Below are 21,509 nucleotides of genomic sequence, written 5' to 3' on the forward strand. Positions count from 1 at the left end.
TAACATACACAACAAAAGTTACAAAATTAATCAAATTAACCAAAGAACAGGTGAAGGATGAACCGAGTCAGTTAATGATAATCACAAATATCACCTAAACCATGTATTCCTGACTGAAAATAACACATTTCTTCTAATGTCCCTCATTGGAACATATACTAAAAGAAGACCCAATTGAAATCTTTTATTATCCCACATCTGCTAGCCTGGCATGGTGGTGCACACCTGTAATCCCAGCACACAGAGGCTGAGGCAGGAGGATCACCCTGAGTTCAAGGATATCCCAGACTACATAGTTTGAGCCCAGCCTGAACCATGTTGCAAGACTAAGAGTTTGGAAAAGGGGAGGAAGCTGGGAGCGTAGCTCTGTAGCTCAGTGGTAGAGTACCCTTGGGCTCAGTCTCCATTACTGCAAAACAGAAACAAAGCAAAAAAACCACTGAAGGAGGAAGTACATACATCCCTTACATGGGAAGCTTTGATATCTTATCTTACACAAGAGGTTAAGGAATATGCATGCAGTTGACCTCCTGGCCCACATTCACCCACCTTGTAGGGTCATGGGTGAGGAAAGCATAAGTTGCATTGGGAAGACTCATTCTATGAAAAAGAAAAGGACTTTTTTTTTTTCCTGGTATCAGGGATCGAACTCGGGTCCTTGCGCTTGCGCAGCAGGCAGTGAAACCACTGAGCTAAATCCCCAGCCCACAGAAAAGGACTTTTTAAAGAGTCTGCTATGGTTTGTCCCCTATACGCTATGAATGTCCCCTGTACGCTATGAATGTCCCCTGTACACTCAGTGTGTTAAAAGGCTTAGTGCCCAGCACAACACTATCGGGAGATCCTTAAGTCATGGGGGGCTCTTGAAGCTGTTGTGGAACCCTTGCCCTTACTCCCTTGCGTGTCCTGGCTGAAGAGGTGAGCATTTACCCTGCCACATGCTCTCTGCCATGGCCCTCTGACACCCCCACCAGAGGTTCAAAACCTGGTATTGGACTAGATGCTCCAGAACTGTGAACTAATTAATAAACCTGGTCTCTTATGAGTTACTATCTCTAGTATTTCATCGTAGTGAGGGAAAGCTGACTAACACAGACTCCAGCTCTTCCTTCCGCTTGCATTTCAGCCACCTAAAGTACTCAGTTGTGAATAGTCCTTATATAATCTGTGTAGACTGGAATGAGACATTGCTGTGGATTATGTGGGATTTTGATGTTCAAAGGTGAAGTCAAATAAAGCAGGAGATATTTTGTTTCTTTTTCTTTCTCTTTTTTTTGAGACAGGTTCTTGCTATGTAGTTTAGGCTGGTTTTGAACACATTATGTAGCCCAGGCTAGCCTTGTACTTCATGTGATCCTCCAGCCTCAGCTTCCCAGGTATTTTTCCTTTTCCCGTTCCCGTTCCCGTTCCCGTTCCCATTCCCGTTCCCGTTCCCGTTCCCGTTCCCGTTCCCTTTCCTTTGGTACTGGGAATTGAACTCAGGACCTTGCACTTGCCAGGCAAGCACAGCCCTGCTGAGCTAAATCTCCAGCCCTGCTGTGGCTATTCTTGATATTCTTTTCCCATTCCATCCCTAACTCTTTTCTCACCTTCCTTTCTTTTCTCTAGCCCTTACCTATCCCAGTCCTGCCAGTGATACCAAGAGACATGTATTCATTTTGCTAGTCAGATTTAGTTTATTTTTCTTATATCATTGAAAGATGATTGCCATCTAGACATTGAAGATAGACAAAAGAAGCTTTCACATACCATGGTAGTGTATTTCAGTTACTTTTCATTTTTTGTTGACTTAGTTCAACTTCTTAACATTAATTTCCTACTGATCAAATAATTCTACTTATTATTGCTGTCAAAACAGACCACTTTTTATCCTATCAGTGTAAAGCAAGTACCATTTTGTATGCTTACAGATTGTGTGGACGTAATTCATGCAGGTATTTTACTTCCGCTCCACTGTGTCTGGGGCCTCAGTTGCAGGGGCTCTTGAAAGGCTAGGGGTTGGAGGACCCTGTACTAGACTTTTTTCACTCACAAATCTGGCACCTCAATAGATGGAGCTAGGACTCTGGGCCTCAGTGTAGTCAAACTTCTCTTGTGCTGTTATCTTGACCAGAGCTGTCCTAGACCTGCTCAGATTCAAGAGCTTGAAGGGGTGTGTACCTTACTTTCTCAGTGAGGAGTATGTCGGAAGCTTTGGGGCATTATTTTAAACCACGATAGTGGTGACTGGATTTATACTCTGATCTAGCATTTTATTGTGTGACCTTGGGCAAGTTATTTGACTTTGTGCCCCAGTCACCCCATCTGTAAAATGGAGCTGGTAATAGTAGTGATGCTGAGACCTTCTGTGACCTGGTCCTTTTACCTTTGTCTGCGTATCCTGCCTCTCTTGCTTACTACACTGGTGTCCTCAGGTATCCTCTTGCTGTCCTTTGAACATACTAGGAACATCCTAACTTCAAGGCCTTGGCTCTTCTCTTTGCCTGCAACACCTTTCTTCTAGTTGCATAGGTAAGGCTCTTATCTCATCTTGCTCAAATGTCACCTGAGCAATGCTGAGGTTAACACTCACAGTCCAGTCAATTCAATCCCCTGAATGATTTACCTTCCAACATACTATGGTTCACTTATTTTCTTGTCTTTTTCCGTGCAGGGGATCGAACTCGGGACCTTGCGCTTGCGAGGCTGGCGCTGGAACCACTGAGCTAAATCCCCAAGCCCCAACATACTATGTATTTATACACATTTTTTATGTTGATAATGTTTTTATCAATTTCCCCTACTACACTAAAAGCTCCATGAGAGCATGACTGTTCTGTTTTATCATATGATTCCAGATACCTTCCATTTATTTATTATGGGTGACTAACAAAGAAATAAGAGTTACTTGGTGATCAGTGAAGCAAATGAATAAGCATTCAGAAGAGTGCCGAGCACATATTAAGTAACACAGTGGTACCTTGGTACTGTCATCAGTTGGTTCTTGCAGGCGTGACACGTACCAAAAACTACGAACAGTTTTGGCTGGAAATGGCAGCAAGTCATGAGGCAAGAAGTGAGTATGAGAACAGAATTTTCACATTAAGGTTTGAAGAGTTTCAAAGCAGTTGAGTACCAAGGTATGACTGTAGGTGTTAGTCATCATCGATATTACTGGTCTTTTGATAAATGGCCTCATCTCTGGCCCTGTGCCTGGTCTAGTTTTCTCCAGTGAGTTTACCTTGGTTCTCCTTTCTTAAAACCTCAGAATGGGCCGGGGATTTAGCTCAGTGGTTCTGCCACCTGCTTTGCAAGCGCAAGATCTCAAGTTCGATCCCCAGTACCAAAAAACAAAAAAAAACCCTCAGACTTTTTTTTTTTTTTTTTGGCTTAAATTTTTTTATTGGTACATTTTAGGTATGCAGTATGTTTACATTTATCATTGGGTGCTTGTACCTGTACATGATGCATCTTGGTTCTTATTTTTTCCTCATTCCCTCTCCACCCTTCCCTATTTACAAAGACTTTGTTTCCATTTTTTTCCTTTTCTCATAATTTTTCCTTTCCCTTCTTTCCTTTCCCCTTCCCCTCCCACCACCCCTACCCCTTTGGACCTTTTCTTCCTATTTCAAATTATCAATTATTTGTTTTAATCATTTTAATCCTCATTTGCACTTTCAGTTTCTCACACCAGAGAAACTATTTTGTATTTACACATGTGTGTCCTATTTATTTCACTTAAGTATATGGCCTCAATATACATTCATTTAGCTGTGTCTCTAGTTTCTCATTCCTTATGGTTGAGTAGTACTCCATTAAAAAAAAAAAACCACATCTTTATCCAGTTTCCAGTTGATGGGCATTTGGGCTGTTTCTAAGCTTTATCTATTACAAACTGTGCCACTATAAACATGGCTGCAGATATATCAGTGTAGTATGATTCTTTTACTTCTTTTGGGAAGATACTCAGCAGGGGAATAGCTGGGTCAAATGGAACTTCTAGTCCTAGTTCTTTGAGGTGTCTCCATACGGATTTCCACCGTGGTTGCACCAGTCTGCACTCCTACCAACAATGGAGAAGGGTTCCTTTCTCCCCACAACCCCGCCAGCATTTGTTATTGGTTATTTTATTTATTCTTTTATTTTTTTATTTTTTTTTGTACCAGGGATCGAACTCAGGTCCTTAAGCTTGCGCAGCAGGGGGAGAAACCATTGAGCTAAATCCCTGGGTTGTTATTGGTTGATTTCTTGATAGCCATTCTTTCTGGGGTGAGATGGAATCTCAGTGTTGTTTTCATCTGCATTTCTTGAATGACCAGTGATGTTGAACATTTTTTCATATGTTTGCTGCTTTTGCTTTGTCTGAGAAATGTCTGTTCATTTCAGATTCCCTTTTTTGAATTGGGTCTTTAAATTTGGGATGTCTGATTTTTTTCAGTTCTTTATATATTCTAAATAGTAGTCCTTTGTCTGAGGAACAGCTGGTAAAAAATTTTTCCCACATTGTACGTTGTCTCTCAGCTCTGTTGGTGGTTTCTCTTGCAGTGCAAAAACTTTTTAATAAGATAAGGGGCTGGGGATTTAGCTCAGTGGTTTTGATGCCTGCTGCTCAAGCACAAGGACCTGAGTTCAATCCCCAGTACCTCCCCCCAAAAGGATGAGATCCCAGTTGTTGATTCTTTGTGGTAGTTCCTGTGCTACTAAGTTTTTGTTCATAAAGTCTTTTCCTATGCCAATGTCTTCAAGAGCTCTACTTATCTTCCAGCAAGTTTAATGTTTCGGTTTTAATATTTAGATCTTTAATCCACTTCGATCTTAGTTTAGTGCGTGGTGATAGATATGGGTCTAGTTTTAATCTTTGGCAGGTTGAAATCCAGTTTTTCCAACACCATTTATCTGGGGGGTTTTTTTTGGTACCAGGGATAAAACTCGGGACCTTGCACTTGCAAGGCAGGTGCCGGAACCACTGAGCTGAATTCCCAGCCCCTGTGAATGTATTTAATATTCAGAAAAAATATTTTAATCACCAATCACCAGAAATTTGACATTTCGTTTCCCTTGAAAATCTTTTTTATTTACACATATTTCTTTCTCCTCTGGGTCTGTCTCTTTCTCTGCACATCCCCCCTTCCCCACACATACTGGGCAAACACTATGAGCTTCACTTTGTCCCCCAGCCCTTTCTAATCTTTTTAGTCACCTCTCCTCTTCCCTTCCTCTTCCCTCAACATGTTTAGGACAAATTACTTCCCCTTTCATTTCCAACTTAATCTTGTAATGGTCTCAAGTTTTTTATTTGTTTGTTTGTTTTTGGTACCAGGGATTGAACTCAGGACCTTGCACCTGCCAGGCAGGTGCGGCATCACTGAGCTAAATCCCTAGCCTGATTTCAGATTTTTAATCAAATTGTTACTTTTCCACATATTTTTATGTATGACTAATGTATATATGGTTCATTATAATCTCTTCTGGGTGTGCATGCATCCTTTCACCGGTTTGTCCGCATCAAATCAGCTTTATGGATGATGACCCCAGGTCTGCAAAAATGTTAAGAGGGGCTGCTTATCCAGAGGGTAGATAGATAGCAAGTTGATTTATTTTAAACAAATTTTTTGTTTTGTTTTGCTGTGTAGTTTGGGCTGGTCCTGAATTCACTATGTAGTCCAGGCTGGTCTTGAACTCACGGCAGTCCTCCTGCCTCAGCCTCCTGAGTGCTGGGATTACAGGCATGCGCCACCATGTCCAGTTAAACTAGTTTTTACTTCGAAATAAAGGTATTTTATTTACATGCATGCAGACATAGTTGAGTAAGGTTATGTCAGGTCAGAAGTTACTACTTTGTATTTTAAAAAATATATATGTCTATAATTCTGAACAACTAAACATACTGCTACTGATACTTGATTTTCCCCTAGTTCTCCTAAGAAAAATGAGAGGGTTTTTTTTGGGGGGGGGTTGGTTTGAGACAGGGTCTCGCTGTAGAGTTCAGGCTGGTCTTGAATTCACTATGTAGGCCATTCTGGCAGTGATCCCAGCCTCCTGTGTGATGGGATTACGCGTCCATCAAGAGTTTTTCTTTGTTTGCTTTTTTTTTTTGGTACTGGGGATAGAACTCAGGACCTTGTGCTTGTGAGGCAGGCAGTGGAACCACTGAGCTAAGTCCCCGGCCCCCCTTTGCCTTTCTTGTTGGTTCCTTTTTCCTTGACCTCTTTTCTTCCTCTTTCTTGTTTCATTCTCAAGTCTCATTGGAGCAGTTCCTCTAGTGATTTCCTGTGAAAATTGCTGGGAGGTAAAATTTTTAAAGCCTTGCATGCCTGAAAACATCTTTAATTTTCCTCACACTTGATTGATGTTAGCTGTATGTTGAATTCTAAACTGAATATCCTTTTCCCTCAGAATTTTATTTCTTGACTTATACACCATCTGATATTGCAGTTTTGTTGAGAAGTTCAGTGCCATTTAAGAGCTTGCTTGGTCGGTCTCTCTCTCTCTCTCTCTCTCTCTCTCTCTCTCTTTCTCTTTCTCTCTCCTTTTCCTGCCCATATTTAAGACTGAGTGTACACCTGTAATCCCAGCACTTGGGAGGCTGAGGCAGGAGGATCACTGTGAGTTCCGAGGCCAGCCTGAACTACGCAAGCGAGACTCTGCCTCAAAAACCAAAAAAAAAAAAAAGAGAGAGAGAGAGATCAGAAGTTGTGTGGATCTGGATGGGTCTTTTTTTTTTTTTTTTTTTGGTACTGGAGATTGAACTTGGACCTTGCACTTGTGAGGCAGGAGGCGCCGGAACCACTGAGCTAAATCCCTGGCCCTTGGTCTTGAAGACTGGGCTGCTGGAAGTGTCCTGTCTTCTCTCTGGGCTGGACAAATTCCAGTGTAGATTAAGGCTGGGTGCCCGCTTTTTTGGGGGAGGGGGTACCAGGGATCAAACTCTGGTCTTTGCGCCTGCGACAGGTGGCAGACAGCGGAACCACTGAGCTAAATCCCCAGCCCCTGGCTGCCCACATTTTAGGGAACTGGATCAGGGAAGAGGTTGAGAAGAAAAGTCTTGGCTTCTTATTTTTTTGTTTTTTGAAACAGGGTCTTGCTATGCAGTTCACGCTGGCTTTGAACTAGCTGGCCTTGAATGCCACCACACCCAGCTCCAGGTCTTGGCTTTCTACTTCCTCTCATGTTTTCAGGCCCTGCTCTCACATGTGCCCCGTGTCCCCACACACATGACTTTAAATTTTACCCTTTCCTAGGGAAGCTCTAGTTCTAGGGTGGTGGTGGTGGTCTTTTTTCCCGAGTAGAGGGGATCCAGGGGATTTGTTATTTAACAGACTAACAGATCCTTCTCTTTCAGCTTTACCTTCACTCTCACTTCTAGAGGCACTTGGTACTGCCAGTTTCTAAATTTTGTGGAGGTTGTATAGTACAAGTCAGAATTGCCTGTTATCTCCGTAGCTGGCTAGAGATTCATCTTTCTTGTATATTTTAAGACATTTTCTCTGCTTTTTAATTTTTAAAAGTATATTTTGTTATTCTGTTTTCTTTGTCTATGCCTTTTTTTCTGGATGAGAGGAGGTAAAATCAGAATCAGGATTAGGTATTTATAGTGAATATAATCTTTTTTTTAATGGACATCACTATTTTTTTTCATTAAGTTTATTGGTATATTTTAGGTATACAGTACAGTTACATTCATCATTGGGAGCTTGTACCTATTACATGATGTATCTTGGTTCTTATTTTTTCCCCATTCCCCTGCCCTCCCTTCAACCCCTCCACCCTGCCCTGTTTACAAAGACTTTGTTTCCATGTTTTTCCTTTTCTCATATTTTTTCTTTTCCCTTCTTTCCTTTCCCCTATCCCTCCCACTTCCCCTACTCCTTTAGATGTTTTCTTCCTATTTCACAATATCAATTATACATTTTGATCCTTATTTATACTTTTAGTTCTTCACATCAGAGAAACTATTCAGTATTTACACATGTGTGTCCTATTTATTTCACTTAAGAGTATGGCCTCAATGTGCATTCACTTAACTATAAATGTCTCTAGTTTCTCATTCTTTATGGCTGAGTAGTACTCCATTTTATTAAAAACCCCCCACATCTTCTTTATCCAGTCTCCAGTTGATGGGCAATTGTGCTCTTTCCAAGTTTTATCTATTACAAACTGTGCCACTATAAACATGAGTGAGCATATATCACTGTGGTATGATTCTTTTAATTCTTTGGGGAACATACCCAGCAGGGTAATAGCTGGGTCAAATGGGACCTGTAGCCCTAGTTCTTTGAGGTGTCTCCATACTGATTTCCACAGTGGTTGCACCAGTCTGCACTCCCACCAACAATGGAGAAGGGTTCCTTTCTCCCCCACCCCCGCCAGCATTTGTTACTGGTTGATTTCTTGATAGCAGCCCTTCTTTCTGGGTTGAGGTGGAATCTCAGTGTTGTTTTCATTTGCATCTCTCAAATGACCAGTGATGTTGAGCATTTTTTCATATGTTTATTTGCTGCTTTTACTTCTTTGTCTGAGAAATGTTTGTTCATTTCAGATGCCCATTTTTGAATTGGGTCTTTAAATTTGGGATGTCTGACTTTTTTTAGTTCTTTATATATTCTAAATAGTCCTTTGAGGAACAGCTGATAAAAATTTTTTCCCATGGGGCCAGGGATTTAGCTCAGTGGTTCCATTGCCTGCTTTGCAAGTGCAAGGTCCCAAGTTCGATCCCTGGTACCAAAAAAAAAAATGTTTTCCCCCCCATGTTGTAGTTTGTCTGTTAGCCCTGTTGGTGGTTTCTAGTGAACATATTCCTTAGAATTTTGCCATGATGGTTTTGGACAACAGAGTAAGGTTGTTAGCTTCCTGAGAAGTTGGTGGTGAGTTAGGCTGATGGTGGGAGATTTGCCCAGGAATTCTTACCCTCTTGTCCCCAAGCTTTCCTGTTACCTCTTGTACCTGGCCTGAAATGATCCTTACCCCATTAGAACACTACTACTCATCATTCAGAAACCCCAGCCATTCCCTTAGAGGACACTTTATTTTCTTCATTTTACCCAGTCATGACTGTCCTCTGTGCTTAGAGCTGTCTAGTGTAGGAGCACTGGCCACGTGTGGCTGCTGAGTGCTTTAGATGTGGCCAGTCTGAATGAATGTGTCCTCAAAGTATGAAATAGATACTAACTTTTAAAGACAGTATTAGAAAAAAAATACATAAAACTTTAATCTTTTTGTATTATGTTGAAATATTTGGGGAGTGTATTGATTTCAAAAATGTTTGAATTAATGTAATCTGTTTTTTCCTTTTACATTTTTAGTGTGGCTTCTAGAAAATTACATGTATTTATTTCACTTTATACACCTGTTGGGCAGCATTGGACTTTTTAGTCTGATTTTTGCATGGGACAGAGGTTGTCCCTTGTTTCAGTTACCATTTCCTTTGATAGTGCCCTGCTTAGATTGTAAGTGCTGTAAAGGTTTGGCACCATCGTTTTTGTTTCCATCTCTTGGTAGCACAAGAGCTGCTTAGCAAATCTGGCCCATAGTTACTAAATCATAGCTAGCTTGTGTGCCTACCTGCCTTCTCTCCCTCCTTTCCTCCTTGCCCTTTTTTTTATTAGTATATGTTAACAATATGTAATGATTACATTCATTGTGAGGCATTGATATATATATAGAGAGAGCACATCTTAATTCTTTTTATATCTCCTTTCTTGACAGTGTCTCACCAAGTCCATAAATTGGCCAGGTTTGGCTTGAACTTGTGATATCTCTCTCTCTCTCTCTCTCTCCCAATCTGTTTTTTTTTTTTTTGGTACCGGGGATTGAACTCGGGACCTTGTGCTTGCGAGGCAGGCACCGGAACCACTGAGCTAAATCCCTGACCCCCAATCTGTTTTTTGAGACAGGGTCTTGCTGTGTCATTCAAACTGGTCTTGAACTACTGTGTGCAGCCCAGGCTGGCCTCAGATTTGCAGCAATCCTCATGCCTCAGCCTCCCAAGTGGATTATAGGTGTGTGCCATCAGGCATAGCAAAATTATTATAGTTTTCTTTAGCCACAGTTTATTTATATCTGATAGTTCTTCTGAGGATTAAAAAAAGTATGTTATTTTTCAGTATATCACTTTTTGTTTATCTGCTATTCCAGTAACAATTGTTTTGTTTTATTTTATTTTATTTTTTTGGTACCAGGGATCGAACTCAGGTCCTTGTGCTTGCAAGGCAAACGACGGAACCACTGAGCTAAATCCCCGGCCCAACAATTGTTTTATTAAAAGTGAAACTGGCCTAGCATTGTGGTACATGCCTGTAATCTCAGCACTTGGGAGGATGAGGCAGAAGGATTGTTATGAATTCCAGGCCAGCCTGGGCTACATAGTGAGTTCAACACCAGCTTAAATTACAGAGTGAGACTAGAGTCATTTATAGCTAAATGGATGCATATCGAGGCCTTACTCTTAAGTGAAATAAATAGGACACGTGTAAATACCGAATAGTTTCAGTAGTGTGAGAAACTGATAGTGTAAATAAGGGTTAAAATGATTAAAATGAATAATTGATAATTTGAAATAGGAAAAAAGGTTCAAAGACAAAGGAGTGAAGGGAGGGGGAAGGGGAAAGGAAAAGAGGGAAAGGAAAAACTATGAGAAAAGGAAAAAAAACGGAAATGAAATCTATGTAAATACGTAAGGGTGGAGGGGGTGAAGGGCGCACAGGTAATGGGGAAAAAAATAAGAACCAAGATATATCATGTACAGGTACAAACACCCAATGATAAATGTAAATGAATTGTATACCTAAAATGTACCAATAAAATTAATTTTAAAAAAATTACAGAGTGAGACCTATCTGGTAAAAAATAGTGCAACTGATTTGACTAGACTTCTGCGAGAGTGGCAGTTCTCCTTTCCTATTCATATCTTGGATACTTTTTGTTTTAAATAGGACTCCCTTCACTGAATCTTTTGTCCTCTATATCTTCATGTGTTTTTGTTTTGCATTCTGTTGTATTGGTCTATTTTTCTGGGGGTTTTTGAGGTAGGGTCTCAGACCTGAATCAGCCTTTTGAGAAGCTGGAATTACAGGTGTGCACCACCTTGCCCAGCTATTTTTCTGTTCTTGTGCCAGTATCCCACAGCTTTGTTGTTTTCTTTTAAGTTTGTAAATCTTTATTTGTAAACTTTACGTGATGGAAAAATATGGAACGCTTCACAAATTTGCCTGTCATCCTTGTGCAGGGGCCATGGTAATCTTCTCTGTATCGTTCTAATTTTAGTATATGTGGTGCTGAAGTGAGCACTATTGTTTTCTTAACTGTGGCTTTGTAGTATATCTATTTACTTGACTTTTAATTTTGAAATAATTTTAGATTTAGCAGAAAAATAGCAAAAGCTGGTATGGTAATAATGGTTATATGCCAATTCTCACATCTTAAAACTTTTTCTTTCCTGGGCCAGGGATTTAGCTCAGTGGTTCTGCTGCCTGCCTCGCCAGGTGCAAGGTCCCGAGTTCCATCCCCGTACCAAAAAAAAAAATGTTAAGGAAAACTTTTTTTTCCTTAAAGATTTGGTCATGAGCTCCAGTATTGTTACATAGTGGTACAAGTTGCCAGGCATGGTGGTGCATGCCTGTAACCCTAGCACTCGGGAGGCTGAGGCAGGAGGATTAGGCAGGAAGATCACTGTGAGTTCGAGCCCAGCCTGGGCTACACAGTGAATTGAAGGCCACACTTAACTACAAGACCCTGTCTCGAAAAACAAACCAAACCAAAACGTAGTACAAGTTGTGTGTCCCTTACTTGAAATTCTTGGGACCAGAAGTATTTGTGATTTCAAGACTTTTTTTTTGGTACCAGTAGTTGAAGTCAGGGCCTTGCACTTGCCAGGCAGGTGCTGTGCTGCTGAACTGCATTCCTGGCCCAATATTTGTGATTTCCGAGTTTTTTGTATCTTGGAATATTTACTTCGACCTTACCTGTTGAAAGCGCTCCTAATCCAAAAATCCTAAATCCAGAAAGGTCTTAAATCAAACTTTTTGAGTGTCCCATTTCATTTTGTTTTGCTTACTTTTTTAAGGAGCACCAAGAGTAAGATTTGTTAAAAGCAAAAGGAACAAAAGTACGTACCACAAGGGAACAGGCCAGTGAGAAGAGCTCCGGAAGTGTCCATTTTAGATTCAGTGTTTGGATTAAGGATGTTCAACCTATCCTTATCTTTTTTCTTAAAAGAAATGATTCTAAAGTTTCTTCTTCTTTTTTTTTTTTTTGGTACTGTAGATCGAACTCGGGACCTTGCGCTTGTGAGGCAGGAGGCTAAATCCCTGGCTAAAGTTTCTCTATTTAATGTAATATTTGCTGAGGGATTCTTTTGCCCTATGATTTTTTTTTTTGGTACTGGGGATCGAACTCGGGTCCTTGTGCTTGCGAGGCAGGCGGCGGAACCACTGAGCTAAATCCCCAGCCCTGGCCTATGATTTTTATCAAGGAAACTTGGGCCGGGGATTTAGCTCAGTGGTTTCACCGCCTGCTGCGCAAGCGCAAGGACCCGAGTTAGATCCCCGTACCAAAAATATATATACCAAGCTCATAATAATAAGGACCTTAAGATATCCAAGGAAATGTAAATCCTGCAAAGTGAGCTCTCACACCATATTAGAGTGAAACCAGAGACCAACAAGAGAAACATACTTAGAATTACTTTTTTCTTTCTCTTTTCTCCCCATTACTATTACATTTTTCATATAAGGAAATCATAAGTGGTGCAGGCTTGTGTGTCTGATTTACTTCACTTAGCATCATGGTCTGAAACTGCAAAGGAAATTCTAATTTTCCATTCTAATCCTACTTGGCTATAGGGCCCCCCCACCCCCCCCCCCCGCCACCGCACCGGAGATTGAACTCAGGACCTTGTGCTTTTGACGAAAGCAGCAGAACCACTGAGTTAAATCCTCAGCCCCATAGCTTTTTAAGATCATAAATTGTTCAGTGTTAAATCTTTTTTTCTGTAGTGAATAAAATAATTGCCAGTCTACTTTCTAATGTGAAATTTGACTTTGAATATCTCTGAAATACAAAATACTTGGAGAACTGACATTTATCATCCGGCTTTGGCTTTGTAGACTTTTTAAATTTGAAAAGCCTACCAATGTGTAGAGGGAGGTGGCTGGTTAGTTTAAGGATTAGAAAGGTTAGAAAGGATGAGTAAGTACACATCTCTTTTAGGAAGAGTTGAATCATATAAAGTTGTTGTAAGCCTGCCAGGCATGGTGGCACACGCCTGTAATCCCAGGACTTGGGAGGCTGAGGCAAGAGGATCACCATGAGTTTGAGGCCACCCTGGGCCACATAGTGAGTTCAAGGCCAGACTGAACTACATAGTGAGACTGTGTCAAAAAAACCACAGCCAACCAAACAAACAAAAAAACTTGGAAGCCTGCGTTCTCCTCGTGGATGGTATACTTAGGTGGCCTCTCAAATTTTAGGTTGGTTCTCTGCCTCATAGATACAAGGATGAAACAATTTTTGAGACCATATATATTAAGATAAAATTTCAAAATTTTTATAGATATGTACATGGAATATTTTAATTTGTGCCTTCTAATTATTTAGTGATTACATGAGCTCCATGGCTTTTCTAAATGTGGACAGTTTTAAAGAACTGATATGTATAGCAAAAAAGGGAGTGTATTACTTTTTCTTTCTTTTTTTTTTTTGGTACTGGGGATTGAACTTGGGTCCTTGTGCTTGCACAGCAGGCGGTGAAACCACTGAGCTAAATCTCCAGCCTGAGAGTGTATTACTGTTAGCAGTGTGGTGTAGAAAGAAACCGGGAATCTCTCCAGCTCCTCCATGGGTTTCCTCCCTGAACAGTTATGTGGCCCCATCCTTCTCTGGTGAACGGCAAAGTTAGCATTCTGCTGTTCACAGGTTGTGGTGAGAATTGGAAGTGCAGTTGTACTGCAGTTGCTAGCATGTACAGAAGTTAAACAAGGAGTCCTGTTAATGCTGTTTTTTGTGACAGCCACATATTCATAATACAGATGATTCTGCTTGTTTTGTTTTGTTTTAAGATGATTCTTAACTTATGATGGGGTTATAGCCTAACAGATCCATGTGTACTAATCAGCTTCCCATTGCTGGGACAAAATACCTGGCATGCACAGCTTAAAGCAGAAGAGGTTTACTTTTTTGTTTGTGTTGTTTGTTTTTTGGTACCGGAGATCGACCTCAGGACCTTGTGCCTGTGAGGCAGGCGCAGTGCCACTGAGCTAAATCCCCGGCCCCCTATTTTGTAATGGTATTGAGCATCCCATGAAACTTACCAAAAATGCTGTCTAGTGTGCTATTTAGTCTCAACATGTTCTTGTACCCTGCTGCCTGTGGACAGGTTAGAACCTGAAGTGCAGTTTCTTTTGAATGTGTATCAATTTTGCACTGTCATAAATTGAAAAATCATGTCATAGACTAATTTCTTTCTGCAAACTCTTTTGAACTGCAACATTGGATCATTTTCTTCTAACATTTATTTTCCCCATAGATTTATATTTTGGTTAAATTCCTTTGAAATGCTAGAAACTTTAGGATTAAAGTTAAAGCAGTGATGTTTTGTTTCTTCACTTAGAAGCTAATGAAGCTTGGCAAGCAGTACATGTTCTCTTATTTCCTTGTCTTTGTGTATGTTACATTGTAGCACACCTCGCTTGGAGATGGGCGACAAGAAGTTACTTCCCGCTCCGGCCGCTCTGGAGCTCGGTGTAGAAACTCAATAGCTTCCTGTGCAGATGAACAGCCTCACATAGGAAACTACAGACTGTTGAAAACAATTGGCAAGGGGAACTTTGCAAAAGTGAAATTGGCGAGACACATCCTTACAGGCAGAGAGGTAAATATGAATTGTGCTTATTTCTGTTATGACATGTTGATTTCCATGTGGGAGAAAGAGGAAGAGGATATATATTTGGGATTATTTCTAAGCAGTTAAATTTATTTTTAAAGAACATGAAACATACTAATTGTTTGGGAGTCCTTTTGTGCTGTCATTATTCAAAAGTGAATACTTTTGTTGTTGTCTTTGCTGTACAGGGGATTGAATCCAGGCCCTTTATGTTGAGCAACATCCCTCAGTCCCTTTTTATTTTTTATTTTGAGACAAGTCTTGCTAAGTTGCCCTGGCTGGGCTGGACCTTGAGAGCCTCCTGCCTCAGCCTCCCAGGCTGTTAGGATCACAGGCATGTGCTACCATGACTGGCTCGCGCTCTCTCTCTCGCTCTCTCTCGCTCTCTCTCTCTCTCTCTCTCTCTCTCTCTCTCTCTCTCTATATATATATATATATTTTTTTTTTTTTTCCCTTTTTTGGTACTGGGGATCGAACTCGAGTCCTTGCACTTGTGCAGCAGGCAGCAAAACCACTGAGCTAAATCCCCGGCCCAATGACTGGCTATATTGAATGAATAATTTTTACCTTTAAAAATATGAATAGTGATGTCTTCTTTTTCAGTCGAAAGTATCTGCCACCATGATAAAAATTGTCTTGAATTTTGTTGACGCAGTTATATTTATGAGCTCATGGTACTTAGAAACCAGTACAGTTTTCTTTTCTTACAGGTTTGTTTCCTCATCTCTCTTGCAGTACTTCTGGGGTAGGTTATTAGGCAGGAAGGCACACTTTTCCAGCTTGGGCAGTGTTGGCTTCTGATTAACAGCAATCCTTATCAAAAATAAATCCATTAAAACTATGAAACAGGGCCAGGATGGAGCTCAGTGGTGCCACTGCCTGGCTCAAGGTCCTGAGTTCGATCCCCGGTACCACAAAAAACAAAACAGAACATGAAGCAAGCTCCATCCTCACACTCTTGTGCAGTACCTTGTATCTCCCCCTAGAAATGCTTGGATTTAAATTTAAATTTAAAAATTCTCTCAATGTTTAAAAAACTTTAAGGAAAATCATTTACTCTTATTTCCCCCCCATTATAAGTATGACCCAGAATTACATAATACTTAGTTTCATTATATAGAAAGTAAAAGTTCTTGGAAATTTCTCTATTCAAAGGTAATGGCTTTTAGCCAGGTGTGATGGCACAGGCCTGTAATCCCGGCATTCAGGAGGCTGAGGCAGGAGTATTGCTGTGAGTTTGAGGCCAGCCTGGGCTACATAGTGAGTTCAAGGCCTACCTGAACTGCTGAGGGAGACCCTGTATCCAAAAGAAGAAAAAAGAGAAATAATTGCTTTCAGGATTTTAGTATCTGCACCCACAAACATTAAGTGTTTATTTTAACAAAATGGGAGGATTCAAAAGGGACATAATTGATATTTTTAATTAGTAATACCCCCTGGCCATGTGTGTGGATCTTGGCACTTGTGGTTATTGGCAACATGGTCTTGTGTATATAGGACCATAGAGAGGATCTGTTTCGTTTGTTTTTTTTCTGTTACAAGCAGATCCTCAACATTTTCCACCCACCCCTCCTGTACCAGGGATCGAACTCAGGACCTTGGACTTGCAAGGCAGGTGCAGCACCTCTGAGCTAAATCCCCATCCTATCAATAAACATTCTTTAACATAACTCTGAGTGCTCTTGTTAAGAGTGGTCTTGTAGGGTAAAGTCCTGCATCAAAGTGGATGAATATTTGACATTGTGATAGATGTTGCTGGATCACTTTTTTTGGTACTGGGGATCAAACTCGGGTCCTTGCGCTTGCGCAGCAGGCAGTGAAACCACTGAGCTAAATCCCCGGCCCATTGGATCACTTTTTGAAAAACATGGTACCTACTTTATTGTCCTTTGTTAACAGTTTTGACCCTGAACTGGGTCCTCTGGGAATTGTGGAACCAGTAAATACCAAGTGCCAGTTGAGCAACAAAAAGGCCTTTGAATCTCGGCCAGGAGTGGGTGAAGTAGGAAATAGACTTGGAGATCAATTTCTAGACCTGGTAATGATGGCGAGGTGCAAGAAAGGAGTGGTGAATGATAATGCATTCACATCTTTTCTGGGAATGGGTAGGGAATTCAGGATTTGGGGTGCTGTCTCTTTTCATTCCTCTTGTTCTTTCTGGTTGTCAATGGCAATTCTCAACTGTTGTGGCACTAGGAGGATGTCATTTAGCATGTAGATGTTATTATAATGAAGTTGAAGGTTGTCTGGGAATCATTCTTTTTTTGGTTTTTTGAGACAGGGTCTTGCTCTGTAGTTCAGGCTGGCCCTGAACTCACTATGTAGCTAGACTTGAATTCACTGCAATCCTCCTGCCTCATCCTCCATAGTGCTGGGATTACAGGTATAGTCCACCACACCCAGCTGTCTAGGAATCATTCTGAGAGCCATCTTGGATTCTACCAGCTAGCCTATCTGAAGAGGAACTTCTGGCTTCCAGTCATCCTGTCCCCAAAGATAAACAAGCACAGGGTTACAGCACCAGAGTGGATGGGTGTACGTTTTCCTACACCTGTACTGTTACGGTGTAGATAGCTTTTGTCTGGTTACCTTAGTCTCTTTTTGCTGTTACAATGGACTGCCGAGACTAGGTATTGATAAGGGAAAACTTTATTTCTGACAGTTCTAAAGGCCAGGAAATCTAAGATGTAGGCGCTGTCATCCTCCTTTCATAATAGACCATACCTGTGACAACAGTTTAATCCATTCACTTCACCCTTGGCCATTTACCCCTTAGAGGTATCTGCTTTACAATACTTTTATGATGGCGATTAAATTTCAACATGAATGTGGGAGGACAGACATTAAAACCATAGCATTGATGGACAGAAAATGGTATAAAAATCAAAACTTGCTTTTCTCTGGTAACTACTTAAGACTTATATTTTCATCAATTTTTAAAAAATGTTTTCTGTTCATATCTTTTATCCATTTTTTAAAAGTCTTAATGATTTGATCTTTTGTGTTTCGTTGTCTAATCTGTATGTTGTATAGGCCTTGAATGCCTTCCCTAGATTATTACTTGACACTATTCTTTTTTTTTTTCCTGATGTGAACCATTTATTTCTACACTTCAGAAAAACCTAATGTGGCCTTTCTGTTTCTCTTTTAGGTATACAATATAATGACATTCATCATTGGATATTTGCACCTTTACATAATCTCTCTTGAGTCTTATTTTCCCCCTTCCCCTGCCCTTCCTTCAACCCCTCCATCCCTCCCTATTTACAAGGACTTTGTTTCCATTTTTTCATATTCCATTCCCATTCTTTCCTTTCCCTTACCCCTTCCCCTTCGCCCCTTTTCTTCCTATTTCACATTATCTATTATACCTTTTAGTCCTTATTTATACTTTCAGTTTCTCACACTAGAGAAACTTCCGTATTTACACGTGTGTCCTGTTTTATTTCACATAAGAATATTGCCTTGATGTGCACCCATTTAGCTATAAATGTCTCTAATTTCTCATTTTTTATGGCTGAGTAATACTCCATTTTATTTTTTAAAAATCACATTTTCTTTATCCAGTCTCCAGTTGATGGGCATTTAGGCTGCTTCCAAGTTTTAGCCATTACAAATTGTGCTGCAATGAACATGGGTACACATATATCACTGTGGTATGATTCTTTTAATTATTTGGGGAAGATACCCACCAGGGGAATAGCTGGGTCAAATGGGACTTCCAGTCCTAGTTCTTTGAGATATCTCCATAATGATTTCCACAGTGGTTGGACCAGTCTACCCTCCGAGCAGCAGTGGAGCAGGGTTCCTCTTTCCCTACAGCCCCGCCAGCATTTGTTATTGGTTGATTTCATGATAGCAGCCATTCTTTCTGGGGTGAGGTGGAATCTCAGCATTGTTTTCATCTGGATCTCTCAAATGACCAGTGATGTTGAACATTTTTTCTTGTGTTTAATGGCTATTTCTATTTCTTTGTCTGAGAAATGTCTGTTCATTTCAGATGCCCATTTTTGAATTGGGTCTTTAAATTTGGGAGGTCTTATTTTTTTTAAGTTCTTTTTTTTTTTTTTTGGTACCGGGGATTGAACTGGGGTCTTTGCGCTTGCACAGCAGGTGGCGAAACCATTGAGCTAAATCCCCACCCCTTTTCTAAGTTCTTTATATAGTCTAGATAGTAGACCTTTGTCTGAGGGATAGCTGGTGAAAATTTTTTCCCACATTGTGGGTTGTCTCTTCACACTGTTGGTGGTTTCTCTTGCTGTGCAGAAGCTTTTTAGTAAGAAGAGATCCCACTTGTTGATTGTTTGTGCTAGTTCACGGGCAACTGAGGTTTTGTTTGTAAAATCTTTTCCTGCAACAATGTCTTCAAGAACTCTACCTTAGGAGCCAGGGATTTAGCTCAGTGGTTTTGCCACCTGCTGCGCAAGCACAACGACCTGAGTTTGATCCCCGGTACCAAAAAAAAAAAAAAAAAGAGTTCTACCTTACCTCTGTTCCAGGTGATTCAGTGTTTCTATTTTAATATTTAGATCCTTAATCCATTTCAATTTTAGTTTAGTGCATGGTGAGAGATACAGGTCTAGTTTTAATCTTTGGCAAGTTGAAACCCAATTTATCCAGCACCATTTATTAAAGAGAGGCTATCTTTCCTCCAGTGAGGGTGTTTGGCTCCTTTATTGAAGATGAGATGACTGAGTGTGTTTGGAGTTGTTTCTGCATCTTCTAATCTGTTCCACTGGTCCTCAGGTCTGTTTCTTTGCCAGTCCCATGCTGTTTTTATCACAGTAGCTTTGTAGTATAGTTTCACATTGGGGATTGTGATACCCCCCATCATGTCTCTGTTACCTAGAATTGCTTTTGCTATTCTGGGTCTCTTCTTGTTCCAAATGAATTTTTGGATTTTTTTTCTCAAGGTCCATGAAGTATGCTGCTGGAATTTCAATTGGGATTGCATTAAATCTATGTAGCAGTTTGGAAATATGGCCATTTTCACTGTATTGATCCTTCCTACCCAGGAGCAGGAGATGTCTTTCCATTTTCTGATATCATCTTCAATCTCTCTTTTCAGAGTGCTATAGTTTTCAGAGACGAGGTCTTTGATTTCTTTCGTTAGGTTGATTCCTAGGTATTTTAGTTTTTTGGATGCTATTGTGAAAGGAATTGTTTGCCCTGTTTCTCTCTCAATGAGTCTATTGTTTTGGTTTGGTTTTTTGGTACTGGGGATCGAACTCGGGTCCTTGCGCTTGTGCAGCAGGTGGCAAAACCACTGAGCTAAATCCCTGGCCCTCAGTGAGTCTATTGTTCGTGTAGAGGAAAGCTATTGATTTTTGTGTGATGACCTTGTATCCAGCTACTCTTTTGAATTTGGTTATTAAGTCTAAAAGACTTTTGGTGGAGTTCTTGGGGTCTTCTATACAGAATATTGTGTCATCTGCAAATAATGACAATTTGACTTCTTCATTTCCTATCTTTTTATTTTTTTCTCTTGTCTAATTGCCATGGCTAATGTTTCCAAAACTATATTGAACAAGAATGATGATAGTGGACATCCTTGTCTTGTTCCTGATTTTAGTGTGAAGGATTTCAGTTTTTGACCACTTAGTATGATATTAGCTGTTGGCTTTTCATAGATGGCTTTTACCAGATTGAGGGAGAGACCATCTATTCCAATTTTTGTAGGGTTTTTATCATAAATGCATATTGGATTTTGTCAAATGCTTTTTCTGCATCTATTTAGATAATCATATGGTGTTTGTCCTTGGCTCTGTTGATATAGTATATTACATTGATTGATTTGCGTATGTTAAACCATCCCTGCATCCCTGGCATGAATCCTACTTGGTCAGGGTGTATGATTGTCTTGATGATCTTCTGCATTCTGTTTGCCAGTATCTTATTAAGGATTTTTGCATCTGTGTTCATTAGTGAGATTGGCCTGTAGTTCTCTTTTTTGGTTGGGTCTTTCTCTGCTTTGGGTGATGGTTGCTTCCAGGAATGAATCTGGGAGTATTGCTTCCCTTTCAATTTCATTGAAGAGTTTAAACAGTAGTGGCAGTAGTTCCTCTCTAAATGTCTTGTAGAATTCAGCAGTGAAGCCATCAGGACCTGGGCTTTTCTTAGTTGGTAAGCTTTTAATTATGTTTTCAATTTCATTGGTTGATATTGGGTTGTTTAGAATTTTTAGGTCTTCTTCGTTCAACTTTGGTAATTCATATGTATCTAGTGTTTTCCATCTTATTGGCATATAGGTTCTTAAAGTAGGTATTGTTGATGCTCTGGATTTCTGCTGGGTCCATTGTAATTTCACCCATTTCATTCCTAATTGCATGGACTTGGGCCTTTTCTTTCCTTTTTCTAATAAGATTGGCTAAGGGTTTGTCAATTTTGTTGATTCTTTCGAAGAACCAACTCTTTGTTTCATTGATTTTTTTGTATCGTTCTCTTAGTCTCCATATCATTGATTTCTGCTCTGATCTTTATGATTTACTCCCTTGTATAAGCTTTGGGTTTGTCCTGCTTTTCTTTTTCTAGAAGCTTGAGGTTCAGCATCAGTTTGTTTAATTGGGTCGCTTAGTTTTCCTAATACGTGTATTTGCTGCTGTGAATTTCCCTCGTAAGACTGCTTTCATTGTGTCCCATAGATTCCGATATG

General features: G+C 40.3%; 1 protein-coding gene and 1 non-coding gene across 10 annotated transcripts in view; one reads left to right on the plus strand and one right to left on the minus strand.

The window, feature by feature from the left end:
* The window catches only part of Mark3 (microtubule affinity regulating kinase 3), a 105,784-nt gene that overhangs the window by 10,657 nt on the left and 73,618 nt on the right, over window positions 1-21,509 (plus strand). For 8 of the 9 annotated variants that reach the window (XM_004836893.4, XM_004836895.4, XM_004836894.4 and 5 more), the window contains one exon: window positions 14,654-14,845. The exons of the other annotated variant lie outside the window; for it this stretch is intronic. In XM_004836893.4, coding sequence (XP_004836950.1) covers window positions 14,654-14,845 — 192 coding nt within the window. Of the gene's footprint in view, window positions 1-14,653; window positions 14,846-21,509 lie in introns of those variants that run through there. 9 annotated transcript variants of the gene reach the window in all.
* Window positions 11,159-11,265, minus strand: LOC147822882 (U6 spliceosomal RNA). The gene has a single exon (XR_015445225.1). It is a non-coding gene; the product is annotated as a U6 spliceosomal RNA (small nuclear RNA).

This window comes from Heterocephalus glaber, unplaced genomic scaffold (genome assembly GCF_053883595.1).
Source record: "Heterocephalus glaber isolate CG9 unplaced genomic scaffold, H.glaber_assembly_v1.0 deba00001608, whole genome shotgun sequence".
Classification (NCBI taxonomy): domain Eukaryota; kingdom Metazoa; phylum Chordata; class Mammalia; order Rodentia; family Bathyergidae; genus Heterocephalus; species Heterocephalus glaber.